Genomic DNA, 15,643 nt, shown 5'->3' on the forward strand with positions numbered 1-15,643 from the left:
AAAACTCCAATATGGTTGGTTAAATGAGAGCATTTTGCACACTAACTGACTTGGCGCATTGAATTATTAACATTCAATACTAATGACTTAAGATTTATTCATACTTCTAATGGTTCATTGATTACCTATAGTTGTATGCTTTACAAAGTTGGATGTTAAAAGTTGGTGTGGTGACAACAGCACATTTTGTCTTTTGTAATCCAAGATGTTTCTTATATATATATATATATATATATATATATATATATATATATATATATATATATATATATCTAGAAGGGTATGTGGCAAATGGGAAACACTGGGCACTATGACCCAGAAGGCAGTCTACTCTTCAGAGAGAGAGAGAGAGAGAGAGCTGTGATCGGTGGCGCTTGTTTGATGTCAGAGTCTGTATAAAATCGAGACTCGGGGTTGGCTCAGCATTCAACCACAAGGGGCCTGCAAAGGCATAGCTCTCGAGCACCTCTGCCCTACATGTGGATTATCTGTGACATCCTCCCAGATGTTGGGTTATCAGGGCGCACTGCTCAACATTTATGCATAATACTTTTTATTTGTTGCGTGCTTCCACAGTTAGGAAGTTTTCTTTTCATGGCTAAAACCCGGAGAAGTTTTCATTTCAGCGATGAATGGATACTTGCCTCCATATTTCAACATCTGCGCATTAAAATCTGATGTAAGATGAAAAAATGAAGAAGAAAAGAGTGAGTTTTTCTGTTTCCACTGTGCCACTACTCTGAACGCATGGCACGGATGAGGCAACGCTAACGACGAGAGAAAGCTCATTCAATGCCAGACATCAGAGGGTGCAAATAAAATATGATAAAAGTGACTAAAAGTTATGGAGCTCTCGGGTCAAGTCGAGCCAACTCAGCCGGTCAACACCACAAACGACAGTTTTACTACAAATTCATCCATTGTGGATGAGAGCGCAGAGAGTCTCGCCTATCAGATCAGCTTGGCTGTGATTCTCTCGATTATCACACTCGCCACCACTTTATCCAATGCCTTTGTCATCGCAACGATTTCCCAGTCGAAGAAGCTGCAAACTCCCGCAAACTTTCTGATCGCCTCTCTGGCCGTCACTGACCTGCTGGTGTCTATCCTAGTGATGCCCATCTGCGTCCTGTACACCGTGATCCACACCTGGACGCTCGGACAAATAGTTTGCGACATCTGGCTCTCCTCGGACATAACGTGTTGCACTGCGTCCATCCTCCATCTGTGCGTAATCGCTTTGGATAGGTACTGGGCCATCACTGACGCAGTGGAGTACTCTAAAAAGCGCACAACGGGAAGAGCGGCAGGGATGGTGGCCACAGCCTGGGTCATCGCCATCTCCATCTCCCTCCCGCCTCTCTTCTGGAGACAAGTGAAAGCGGATGAATTAACAAGCTGTAGCGTCAACACAGATCACATTTTCTACACCATTTACTCCACTTTTGGGGCTTTCTACATCCCAACCTTGCTCCTCATTGTCCTCTACGGACGGATATACGTGGAGGCTCGGAAAAGGATCCTGAAGCAGTCCCCGAAGAAGGTTGGGAAGAGACTAACATCGGCTCACCTGGTCTCCAACTCCCCTGGGTCCGCGGCGTCCACTAGCTCTCTGCAGTGCGGGAGACACGACGCTCCGTCCAGCGACACCGGGTCTTCAACGAGCGAGAACCAGGTGAAAGTGACGTTGTCCGATGCGGTTTTGGAGAAAAAGAGAATTTCAGCAGCAAGAGAACGAAAAGCGACGAAGACTCTGGGGATAATCCTCGGCGCTTATATTATTTGCTGGCTTCCGTTTTTCATCTACACGTTGCTGGTGGCAACATGTGACACATGTTTTAACCCCGAGTTATTTGACTTTTTCACCTGGCTGGGATATCTCAATTCCCTCATCAACCCGATCATATACACCATGTCAAACGAGGACTTCAAAAAAGCTTTTCACAAACTCACGCGCTTCAGATGTTGCAGGCTGTGAGCTGCACCTCCGGTCACTGACAACATTTGTTTATGTGTCTATTTTCTTATATGAACTTCTGAAACAAGAATCCTTCAAATAATAAGCTCTCTGTGACTCACAGGCATTATGAGGATGTGAAAATGGGACTTTTTTCATTTGAATCGGGATGGAGATGAAAAAAATGCCAGTTTTATTGAACAAAAAAAGAAAAAGTGGTGAGAAATTGTTCTACATAAAAGGCATAGTTGTAAAAAATATTTCCATTATCTAAATACATTAAAAAAAAAATTCAAATTCAATGAAGCCATGATGAGGAGAAATGCCAATTTAGAAAAAAGTAAAAAAAAAAAAAAAGAAGCTTGTTTTTATTTACAAAAGACCTGATTTAGTATTTAATACAAAGAGAAATCATTTGTGAAGATAGGCATTTTGCATATTGAGGGTGGTGGTGGGAAACTTCTAATTTTTTTGACACTGCTTCACTTTAACCTTTCACATATCAGTTAAGTGATGGATTATTCTGTGTGGATTCCTATTTGGCTGGTAAAGTATGTTAATGCAGTGCATAGCACTTACTCCCATGATGCCTGACCCATTAATGTGAATAAGCAGCAGAAATCAGGAGCAACAGACATGATTTTGAATTCATAAATACCTTTCGGATAAATGACCCTGGATAATTCTTTTTGGGGATTATGTGAATACCTGAAAGCAAGGTTGCCGGTTCAGTTATATGTCTATGTATGCTGAAAATAACCATAGGTTTATATTTTGATCATAGTCTTGGGCCGCTCGATGCTGTGGTTGTCTTTGTTTAGAAAGGCACACCCATGCAGTTGAAAGGAAGAGTGAGAAGTCTGCTTTCCTTCTGGGGCTTTAAGAAAAGCTTCATCTGCAGCTGATATTAATGCAGCAAAGCTGATGATCACTCATAATAAATTCAATTCTGCTGAACAAACTTAATCTTGTTTAACTGTGCATGGGTGGGCCTGTTTTCTGCCACATTCAGTCTGTTTCTTCAGTATGTCCTGTTCGTGTGTCACATGGTTTCCCCATCTTATGGCCGCATAGAGTGCTCTGAATTGTAGAATCCGGCTTGCAGAGCTACATAAAAAATGCTGAAGATCTGCCAGCATAAAATGAAAACAAAGTTTGTTGCTCTAGTATTTGTTCTCATTCAGAGGCGCTGTGTAATAAAGGCTTTCAAATATTTGTCTTTGAGTAAGAGTTTTAATGCAGTTCTTAGTAAAGATGAGCCATGCTGGTCCTTTCATTTGTGTTTTGCCATGTTTATATTGTGGCAGATGACTTGCAGTTTTCTCCCTGTTGTGAGGTGCTACCTTGAAATCTAATGAGAGATTAGAGTCACGGCTAGAAAACATTATGATGACATCAAAATTGAAATCCAACAACCTCTCGAGGCACTCGGAGATGTGGGAAAGCATTAAACAGCGCGGATCAATGTGGACAAGAGGGTGTCGTTTCGCATCACTTCCTCCTCATGTTTTAAGGTTGCGCTGCAGCTCGCTGCTGTTTGATCTCCTCACCATCTCCCTGCCCTTCCTCTGCCGCCTTCCTGCAGGAGAACAAGTCTTTGCTTTCATAGTTCAATAAGTCATGAGAGCGAGCGCAAGCGATGCTATTCTAGTGTACTTCACGTATGCAGAAAGGGGCACTCATGTTGTCAGCACATATGGAAGCACACGCGCTGACATCTTTTGGCTTTCCATATATGAATTTTAACATGACCCATAACGCTTGACAGAGGATTGCACTTGAACAGGAAGTCATTCAGAGAATTTTATACAATTTTCTAAGGCAGACGCAGGTGCGTTCAAGACTGACACAATGTAATATCTGTAATCTATATATTTAAAGACTTTGCTTGTGGTTGTGACTTTCACATTATTTATGTTTCCTAAAGGGAATCAGAGGTCTTAACTCCATGCAGAGATTTCAGCGACACGAACTAATGTTGTAATAATAAATATTCTTTATTCAGTTCTACAATAAATGCTTTTATTGAAACTATTTGACTATAAAATACATAATAAATACAAAAAGTCTCAAAAGTTTTGGTCAGCTAAGGATAAGATGACGAACAAATTGAATAAAATGAACTTGAGAAACACTCTTTACCAGGGCTGAGCTTTGGGCTGAGCTTTGGGCTGAGCTTTGCCACAAAAATAAGAAACATTTTCGTGCTTGTTTGGGTGCAGGACAGAGGAAAATGTTGTCCCCAAAGGGAGTTTTTTAATGTTTCAACCTACAAGATCTTCATCAGACAAACATCCATCTGAACACAAATTATGCAACATTCTAAACAAAACTGAGTGCAGTGTGGATATTATGCATGACAAAACACAAATATATGCCTTACACAGGTATTATATTATAGACAATCTGCATTTAATGAAAAAGATCTTTGCAGAAAAGGTAAGATATGCTCGACTATGCATGCTATATATCATATATGAGCTTTTTTTGTGGCATACAGTATATTTGTACTGTGCAGAGGAATTTAATTGCACACAATGGGGGTTATGCAATCTCCTAAGTACAAGTTGAGCTTTTGGTTTTCTTGTCTGCATGAAACAATTCTTCCAATTGTCAGACCAGTGAAAAAATTTAACAAAGCATACATGCAAAGTATAAAAATTGATGCAGCGGAGCCAGAAATATCTAGCAAAGATTTCAAAAACTTGGCACTGGCACCGAGCGTAATGAGAACTGACAGCAGACAGATAAGTTGGAGATTTCAGTGTGTTATACTAGGCCCAATTCCAGTCTCCATCCAAAGGCCTAAGCTCTAAACCCCCAAAGACTTAACTGACTTCACCTGAAAAGCGGCTGAGTGCAAGAGACTGCAAAGGCTCAAAATGCGATTCGTGGGAATGGCACAGCGCTGTGGGACGTGTCACGTAACTTCAAAAGGACAATTCCAAAACATTTTCGTTCTGTTTTAGGTTTGAGACTTTTACACTTTCTTACTGGCCAAGGAACTTAATGACCACCTGCCATTCAGAATGGAGAAGACATACAGTAATGGGCTAATGTTGGAGTTGGTTTACTTTTTCTATTTAAACTCTATTAGACTATGGTAATTAATTCTATTTAATTCTTATTTAATTACCATTTTTTATGATTTTTGCTTTGCTCTGCTAACTCTGTATTTGACTCCATAACTTTGTGACCTGTGGCTGTTTCCCTCAGACAAAGTTGATCTGTGTGTGTGTATGTGAATAAGGGGCTCATAATGTTTGTGAGAAGCCCTCATGTACCTGATGAACTGACAACCCAAAGCCCTCTGAGTGCAGATTGGACCCTCAAATGTACTGCCATGCAGCTAGCCTCAAGTAGAGATAAACAGCAGGCATAAAGTCAGGATTCCTGCAGCATTTTTCGCATACACATTACCTTAAACATTTTTGCTGTGTCATTGTGCAGTGGAGCACAAAGCCACATACTGTAGTGCTGAATGGAGGGACAGAATGATGCAGAGTAGAGTGGATTCATAATGCATCGCATAAATCTATCTTGCAATTGGTTGTTGATGTTTAAAAAGCTTTTTTGCATGATACATGTACCGTAGGTACAGTTGCTAAACCAGTTGCAGAGCAGCACGCATCTGTGATTAACATGCTACGACTGCATTGTGGAAGCAAATACATTAATTACACACACCCTTTTTTTCTATTTCCATTACTGATGTGCCACATATATGCCTGTAGAGAGAAGGACACCGGTGATGTAACAGCTAGTGAGGCCGATCACATGGATGATGAACCTGTAAAATATTCCTCGACTGAATCTAGTTTTGGTTAGCAGCTTTATCGTTTCACTCTTTCTGACAAAGGTTGAACGAGGTTTGAAGCATTCATCACCTGAAAAAATGGAGGCACAAAGGGCAATCTGCTATTAATAAATTATCTCTCCAAGGTGGTAATGATTGACCTTGGCAGGAAGGAAAACGAGTCACCTGTGCAAGCCATCTATGCAGTGACATGAAAAAGAAAGGAGATAGATGGTGAATAACAATTAGACGTGGGCTCTTATATGTTTAGCAATCCTGATTCTGAATCACTCAGAGATGTTACAAATGTGACACTTTGTCGTTAACATGTACTCGTAAAGGTTTGCAGGAAATCAGTGTGGTTTACCTGTGAATGTGTACTTTTTGAAACGTGTCCACTGCCGTTTTGCATATTATGTTTTCTGGTTTTATGCTTTCTGAAATATTCATGTATGGTTAACCTGCTGTACTCATGCTAATTGCACAGCCACAGTAGTTTAAAATCCATCATGTCAGATTAATTGTGAATGAAACCACCTGACAGGGCCATAAATCTGCACTCCAACATCAGTTTCTGGAGATGACAGCGAAATATCGAGTTAAATGCCCACAAACATTAAACAGATCTCAGTTCATGCGTGCATAAAGGTGTCGCTGATGCACCCCCTGTTATTGCCTATGGTTATCACGTGTGTGTGCGTGTGTCAAATCACAGTCTTCATTGATGCATGTTTGCTCCGTGCTTCGTAGCATATCTGTGGCCACAAGCAGTTTACCTGTGTTACAGCATAGTGGCTTAATTTAAAGGTCCTGCAGTATTTTGCATTAAGGAGATTGGGGCGTAGTGTATTTGTAATAATGTCATCATTCTGGTGGTGTGACTGTGTTTACACTTGTAGGACTATTACTATCAGAGCTTAGCATATCTGTCACACTTAATATAAGCTTTTACCTGGCAAGCAATACATCATCAAATTAGCCAGATAGTGACATAACAAGTTCACATACTGCTGAAGATTGGTTGCTTTATGAACCATCCATCTACACTGTGTGTGCATCACTGGTAATGGCTGCTCCGTTATCACCTAGTAACAGCGTGATCTATATTTACTTTCTCATTCTCATTTGAAAAATCTCATAATTCAAAATATTGGGTGTGTTTAAATCCTTAATAAAGAAGTTCTGGTAACTTTCTGCACAATTTAAACTTCATTAAACTCTTCTAAACTTTTACAATTTCCTAAAAAAGCTGATAAAAAAAGCTACAGAGCTCTGACTCTGCAGAGATGATTCTTGGTTAATTTGTATCATGCAGCATCGTAAATGTTCAAACACAAATCAGCTGTATAAATTTTCAGCATTAACATATTTTTCTGCAGTGGAAAATATTCTGTTTATTGTTACCAGCTTGGCTCAGGCTGGCAAATAACAAATCCGCACAGTCCAATTTGCCAACCAGTTTATATAACTAAACATGTAGTTTCGCATGACGGTGTCAGCAGTATATGCTGTGAATGGATGATGCTGAACAAGGGTACAAGAGACAAAATAACCTAACAAAGCAGCATGACCATAGACAAGACAAAGCATCCCAGAGAGAAGGAATTGAAGAACCAGTCTTTATACCTTCGGCACCCCACCTCTCAGGTTCAGGCACGTCTCTGATGACCCACCATTGCTTCTGTTGGAGGAAAACAGGGAGAAGCTGTAAAGATAACAGGTGAGCTGACACCCTTTGTATTTTCTGTAATGTATCGGTGGCCCAGTGGACAAAAGCACTGGGCCACCTACACATTAGAGCTACAGGAGATGCTTGGCCATGGAAACCCATACCATGAAGCTCCTGGGTCACAGTTTCTGTACTGATGTTAACGGCAGAGGAAGTTTTGTGCTCTGCAATTACTGAGTCAGACTTTTATGCAGTATGCAACTTGGTATGGTTCTTTAAAAACCCAATATTGTGTAATAGACATTACGGTCCACAGTGTCCATTGCACTCTTTGCCTCTCCAAAGTGTGAAAAGAGGATGGAAAAGGTGCAGTACGCTGCAGTAACAGCAGAGGGAGATATTTTATTTGAAGCCAACATGAAAACAATCATTGGAAAGCGTTTAAACAGACATCATTAACTCATGTTAGCCACCTCGCTTAATTATTTAGACAATTAAGGACCCTGGAATGCACTTTGTATGTTTTTTGCTCACTACCAACTTCTTGGCTTTATATAAATTATCTCCCCCTGCTGGTAATGCAGCTTCTGCATGCGTGCCCATTTCATGTTTTGGAGCGGCAAAGCGTGAAATGGACACAGTGGACCGGTGTGCGTATTAAACATTTTGCGTAATACTGGGTTTTCCTAAACACTTCCACTTGAACAACATGAATCGAGAACACAAACTTCCACTAAGGCAGCTCATCTTTCTCTTTCTAATTCTTTAAGGCAATACAGCATTTTGAGCTCACTTTGAAAGAAACACAGATGTGAAATATAAAAGTGAGATCAGAGGTAAAATGTGACACATTTGGATGCAAACTATTACTTGATATTTAGAACCCACAGTGTCGTTTCCCAAATTTTGCTTATGCAGACAAAGGCAGTAGAATTTAGAGACATTTTAAAGATTAAAAAATGTAAAACTTATCTGACCTTGAAGAATAAATCAGAGGTCAAAAGTAATGTGATATTTAGAAATCTCATATACCATTCCCTATATGCCTGTATTCTCAGCCCAAACAATAGCAAAAACAAAAAAACAACATAGTTTTAAACAGCTCTTTATTATTATCACTTTTACCTTTATAGCAAAGTATTGACTTTAAAGGAGAGGTCAAATGTGACATGATACTTTAAAATATTTATATGGTACGTTCTATATGTTGGTAATACACATCACACTTGTGAAAATCACAGTTTTTTCACCAATAAATAATTAAGTTGACGTTGACGACGTCAGTGGACGTCAAGTCTACATCCCTAAAAAAATTTATCAGAATTTCTGTTCTGAGCTGTCGTGCTTACAGACAGAAGGACACGTATGTAAGCACCCAAGCACTACCAAGAACATAACCTCTTTGGCTGTGGTAATAGTACCACCATACAGCTGATATCTAGGAGGGAAGAAATTTCACAAACAGAGCTGTGGCAACAGTGTCTCTGCAGAATGACCCATTCTTTCACTAATGTTTGTAAAGGCAGACTGGATGTCTGGGTGCATGGTTCTGTACACCGGTGCAATAGGACTGCAAACACCTCAATTCAAAGATTAAGAGGTGTGGCCCAATACCTTTGTCCATATAGTGTATATAAGGCACAAAAGACAGGAATTTAGGTAGCAGGTAGCTACACCCAGCATCTCTTGTGGCTGTGGTGGGGGTAATGATGAATTCTATTCATTCACAGATGTAGATCTCAACTGCTTGAATTGTTGACGTTCTATTTATGATGCTATAAGGAGTTTAACTTTAAGTATTAAGTGCCTTTTGATCATTCTTAGTTTTGATTTGTAAGTCTGAATATTTTCCTTTCAGGATGGGCTTGGTTCACTGACATTACTCCAGCCTGTGTTCTTTGTTTACCGAGGCTTTCAGGGCACACAAAGTTAAAAGTAAGAGGGGAAAGTAAACTGTCGTGTAAGACCTAAAGAACTAGCGGGAGTTAGATGTCTTGTTCTCGGCTGACATTTGTGCTGAACTTGAAATGGCCCTGCTCAGAGGTCAAGCTCACCACACTCTATTCAGTCCTCGTTAAGAGGCAGAGAGCAGAGACTGCCACAACAACAAAGATGGCAGTTCAACTTAAAAAGGTCATTTTTTATCTCTCTTTTATCACATAGTGCAAAATCCCCATTTTATTTGCATTCGTTTGCAAGGAGAGGCTCGTATAAGACTATTAACGACGCAAGTAAGTTTTTGTCTTATACTTGTTTGGCTACACAAGTCACATATTCTCCAACACCGTGATGAATACACCCATCACCCACATATGGATTTCAGTTTCACTGAGAGCTTTGAAGAATATAAATGAGGGGTTCCCCTTTTCTTCTGGAGTCATTTACATATTGTCTATTAACCTTTTGATATTAAGCATGAGAAAGTGCACTGAGATGGAAACTTGAGTAGCATATTTGTAATTTTCCATTTTCATAAGCAATAATAACGCAAAATGTCACCGGAGCTATTAGCATGAAATTTGCCTGACATAACCTAATTCAGCTCTTTTTCTGCTCGTCTGCAAACACCCCCAAGGTTGTGACACTTGAATAAGAGCATCCTCTTTACAAAAACATTTAAGTTAAGCCTCCTGCCTGTGTTAAACTATGGTTTGGTATTTAAAAGACTGAATTAAAGATCATTTATTTTAAAGAAACTATATTAATCTTTAGTTTGCATACACTCATCATGTGCGTAAATGTCATGGTAATTTGGGGCTTTTAATGATTTATTTGAACTTTTCTCTTTCTGGGGTTGATTTGACTGAACAGCACACATTTTTAATTTTAAAAAACAAGAATTGAATGCACAAGTATGAAACTAGTTTCTTTAATGTATACCAGTTCAAATATATACATACACCCCAATTAATATTTGGTTCAATGTCCCTTAGCAAGTTGCACCTTGACCAGATGCTTTTGGTAGCCATGAACTAGCCTTATTTTGGCTGGATATCTGATCACTCTTCATAGCAAAATTGGTAGAATTCATTTAAAATGGCCAAAAAGTTGATTCTGTTCATCTGGACGTAGCGTTTTGTGGGAGAAACGTTTCGTCACTCATCCAAGTGACTTCTTCAGTCTCAGCTGACTGCAGGTTTCCCCAATCTTATAAACAGGACATTTGCACAATGTCAGTTCCTTAATCATAATTATGCAAATTCTCATGACCACTGATCAACAACCACTGACCAAAACCCACTGATCAATGACCATGCGTACCATTCACAGAGAGTTGGGGAATGGCTGCAATCACAGCATTGTAAGATGGTGAAAGATGTACCCTTAGGTCCCCTCCTCGATTCAGAGATGGTCTTTCCCTTTTCACGCAAATGGCCTCCCTGTCCAGGATGTGTACATCCTCATCATTGAAAGAGTGTCCACTGGCCTGTAGGTGTGAATAGACTGCAGAGTCCTGGCCTGACGAGGTAGCTCTTCTGTGTTGTGCCATTCGCTTCGCCAGAGGTTGTTTGGTTTCCCCGATGTACAAATCCTGGCAATCCTCCTGGCACTTAACAGCGTACACTATGTTACTCTGTTTGTGTCGGGGGACCCGATCCTTGGGGTGGACCAGTTTTTGGCGCAGCGTGTTTTGGGGTTTAAAAGCCACAGAGACCCGATGTTTAGAAAAAATGCGTCTCAACTGCTCCTGACCGATACTCCTGACACATACGGGATCACTACAGGTTTTCGCTTGGGCAGCGGTTGTCCTTCTCTCCTGGATCGGCTGGAGCTTTCTTTAGGTGTTTTTCCCGCTTTGACAAAAGTCCAGCTGGGATAACCACATTTACTCAGGGCCTTCTTGATGTGCTGTTCTTCTGCTTCCCTGGCCGCTGTGTCAGTGGGGATGGTGTTTGCTCTGTGTTGTAGCGTCCTGATGACACTCAGTTTGTGCTCCAGTGGATGATGAGAGTCAAACCTTAGATACTGATCCGTATGTGTAGGTTTACGGTACATGTCAGCTTTTAGATGTCCCCCATTCCTGATGGAAATCTCACAGTCTAAGAAGGCTAACCTGCCACTTTTCATATCCTCCCTGGTGAATTTGATGTGTCGGTCCACCGAGTTAATGTGATCCGTGAAATGTGGTACGTCCTGAGATTTGATTTTCACCCAGGTGTCATCCACATATCTGAACCAATGGCTTGGTGGTGTCCCAGGGTAGGATAGCAAAGCCCTCTTTTCCACTTCTTCCATGTACAAGTTGGCCACGATGGGTGAATCTGGGGAGCCCATGGCACACCCATGTTTCTGCCTGTAGAACTGACCCTTGTGTGTGAAGTAGGTGGAATGAAGACGCAGTTCCAAAAGCAAACACACTTGGTCGATGCTGAGAGTGGTCCTGTTGCTGAGGTTAGTGTCATCCTGTATCTCTTACGGACTACCTCCAACGCTTCCGTTCCCAGTAACGTCGTACGAGACCATGGTTTCATCTGCCTCCATAATGACATCTCTCACCTTCTCAACAAAATCCAGGGTGTTCTGGATGTGGTGTTCAGAGCTGCCCACCAGCGGGTTGAGGATCAAAGCCAGAAACTTGGAGATGTTATAGGAGACAGAGTTGATCATGCAGACAATCGGTCTTAAAGGTGCATCCTGTTTATGTATTTCTGGTAAACCATACAGACTTGGTGTAGATTCCCCTGGGTACAGCCTGTGGTATGAGGTCCGGTCAATAGCCTCGTCTTGTTCTAACTGCTTCAGACAGTCTATCACCCTCTTCCTGTAGCCACTTCCTGGGTCTCGTTTCAGGGGCTCATAAGTATTTTCATCACTGAGTAGTGACAAAATTTTCTCATGATAGTCTTTCTGGTTTAGCAATACTGTGCACCTACCCTTGTCTGCCGGAAGGATGATAATGTTGTTGTCATCACTAAGTGATGTGAGTGCCTTCCTCTCCTCCATGGTGATGTTGGATGCTGGGGGCTTTGCATTGCTGAGACAGGCCGAAACTTTCGTCCGTAGTTGCTCTGCTTCCACTTTTTTTTTTTAAACACCAGGTCTCGGTGGCTTTTAAACCCCAAAACACGCTGCGCCACGCTGCGTTCATTTAAAATGGTTACTTTCCCGGCATAGGCCTGGCTTTGAATCATAATCCATAAATTTTCAATAAGGTTGAGGTTGGGGTGTTGGGAAGGCTGTTTTGGAAGTTCGATGTCAGCCTTCTTTAACAAAACCAGTTTTAATGTTCGATCCGTGTCCTCTTGGAACACTCGTATCCAAGTTTCAACTGTCTTGCAGTTTAGTTGAAGGATTTTGAGGTAGTTCTGCTTCTCCATTATTCCATCCACTTTCTGCAGTGTACCTGATCCACTGGCAGCAAACCGGCCACAGAGCATGATGCTACTAACACCATGCATGCGGTTGCTATAGCGTTCTTAGCTCTGAAAAGCTCATCTTTACAGCTCCAAACATACAGTCCATGGCGATTTCAAATTGGCTCCACTATGGCATTCCAGCAATTTCCATTTTCTGGTAGGATTGAGTCTTGGTGGTTCCTGGGTTGATCTTGAACATCCTAAACAACTACCTCTCATCTGAGGGTCACAGGTTTGGTCTTCTTCTAGACCTCGGCTAAGTGTGACACATCTGAATAACTTACATACAATTTTTTGAACTGGTGATCTTGGAATCTGCAGTTGTTTAGAAAGGCTCCAAGATATTTTCTCAACTTAAAATCTACAATTTTTCTGCTTATATCTCCAGGTTCAAGGTTCGATCCCTCCAGTCTGCATGCCAAAAATATCCTTGGGCTAGATACCAACCTGAAATTGTTCTCCGATGTATCCATTGGAGCGTGAATGTGTGTTAATGCTAGATAGGAAGCAATTACATAGAAAGAGCATAGAAAAAGTCCTTGGGTGAATACAGCAAGTTGTGTAAATCGCTTTGAGTGCTCAGATAGAAAAGTTAAAAAAACATGTCCACTTATCATTTACCAAAAAAAAAAAAAAAAAAAAAAAAAAATCTGTAAACTACCAGTTATAGTCAGTCATAATCATAAAGTTAATATGAGTTGGTTAAACAACATTATAGAACCTTCAGCACCATAAAATATTTAAGTGATTACATGCATATATTTTAGCCTCTCTATTATTTTGACCCTGTGTGTATTAGACAAAATCTGAAATAAATTTGAATTTGCACCACTTTAGCTCAGTGGGTGAGCAAAGGACCAAATACCAGATCTTCAGCATCAAACTATCCAATAAAGACGAAACATTATGGATGCTGCACAATCGTTCCACTGTTGTGGGCAGTTCAAATAAATCCTTAAAATCTCAAAAATACCATGGCCTCGATGCCCATGATGAGTGTATGCAAACGTCTGACCACACTGACCTTTTGGTTTCTTTCTTCATTTCACTGACAGGGCAGAACGGGACAGCAGTTCTGTTGCGTAGCTGTGACACACATCCTTGTATATAAGAAGAACTAGGACTTTATTTTTCTTTTTAATACTCAGGAGATAAAAAGAAGCTGACCTTTTCAAACCAATCTTTTGCGATCATCCTAAGGATTAAAATATACTTACTGAGCCAAATCGGGTTTCTCAGCTATTCCCATAAAAAGCAGAAAACACACTTAATCTCAACTTGGCAGATCTCTTCTCTGAATCATCTGCTTGTGCACCTCTGGATGACTTCCAGCTGTGTTTCTTCCTTGAAACTCCATTCTGCTCACTGGCATGTTCACATTTATTAATCAACCTTATATGTACAACCGATGCTTCTGCCTGACCCAGCTTTCCACCAGCTTCAGACCAAATAAGAGTATTCAGCCGAAGCATCCGCATGTCCAAGCTCACAGCAGCACGGGTCAACGTGGTGTTCTACTCCATCATCCCAAGGCCTCTGATGTAAAATGACCAGATCTATGGTGTGTCCTATCATAAGCATTCATTTCCTCCTCGAAATGAGCTGTTGGCTCATTTCGAGGAGGAAGACACAAATCCCTTGAGGATTGTGTGAGAAAATCTGCCAAATCTCACATGCATACCAGTGTTGTGACTTCATATGTATAAGGTGGCAGTCAAAAGTACTTTTTAATCATCGTTGGAGTGGTAGACTTAGAAATGTATCACTTCTCAATTATTTTACCGATTACTTCTAAATTGTTGTGGTTATCATATTATCTCAACAAATTAATCATGTCCTCCAATTTGAGATATTCGAAGCAAAAAGATAAAATAGAAGGAATGATCTTGTTTTTATTCAGGAGCTACATTTTTTTTTAGAGTTTTAGTAGGTTCCAGTTTTTTTATTTCTGCTAACTGATGAATTTTGTCTATCAGGTTTAAATGAAGTCAAAACTGTGGAGACTGACCCACACCCACTTGAAACATGTGTAACATAAAGTACTACACCTTGAAATGTTATAGCTGTAAATCATGCTCCAGTGTAGGATGTGGGTGCAGTGTGTTTCCATTCATAGTTGCTTTTTTCCAGGTCAGCCTTATCTCAGAGGTCCACAAAAAACCTCTGAGGTCCACAAATTCATCTTAACTACACATTTTGAAGCTGCAGGTCCTTCCTGATTTGACGATGGCCTTCCACCGTGGAGGGAAAAAAAGATTTCACCCTAATTTCAAGTGGTTTGTGTCCAGAGGGGCAGGAAGTGGCAACATTGCCATTAGAAAATCTGATTGGAACCCCGCTGCTTCTCCTTAACACATCTCGTGACTGTGATGGGTGAGTAGATAATTGATTTGAAATGTCTTAAAGAGGAGAAAGATGTGGGCCAACGGAAAAATCAAATCAAATGAAAGTAATGCTGTATTTCTTTGAAGAGCCTGAGGTTATATCTAGTACTCCCTCTTCGCTTCCTTACTGAATAATTCAGGTTATTATTCAAATCTCAGGTTGTTACATAGATTAACCAGTAAAGTCACAGCTTTGACAACCAAAAAGACACATGGCTGTGATCTAAAGATCAATGTCATCAAAGGGTTATTTTAAAAAGGTCTTTTTTTGTTACAGCACATTGAAAAAAAAAACCCTCACATGCTATGATAAACTGTTCGTGCTCAGTTAGCAGTTAACATTTTGGTCAGCCCTATTTTAAGTGTGTATTCTTACTTATGTTAAAGAGATCGTGTTTCGCTACTAAGATTTCAAAGGCACTGAGAAAGATGCAGAGGATCTCCAGACAAAGCAAGAGCTCTCTAGTAAAGCTCCCCTGA

General features: G+C 40.6%; 1 protein-coding gene across 1 annotated transcript; it reads left to right on the forward strand.

Moving 5' to 3' along the window:
* The first annotated feature begins 282 nt into the window (after positions 1 to 282).
* htr1b (5-hydroxytryptamine (serotonin) receptor 1B) lies at positions 283 to 3,918 on the forward strand. Its single transcript, XM_040042967.1, has one exon. It carries the CDS (start codon positions 845 to 847, stop codon positions 1,976 to 1,978), a length of 1,134 nt encoding a protein of 377 aa, XP_039898901.1. The 5' UTR covers positions 283 to 844; the 3' UTR covers positions 1,979 to 3,918.
* The last annotated feature ends 11,725 nt before the right edge of the window (positions 3,919 to 15,643 follow it).

This window comes from Simochromis diagramma, unplaced genomic scaffold (genome assembly GCF_900408965.1).
Source record: "Simochromis diagramma unplaced genomic scaffold, fSimDia1.1 OVJJ01000304.1, whole genome shotgun sequence".
NCBI lineage: Eukaryota > Metazoa > Chordata > Actinopteri > Cichliformes > Cichlidae > Simochromis > Simochromis diagramma.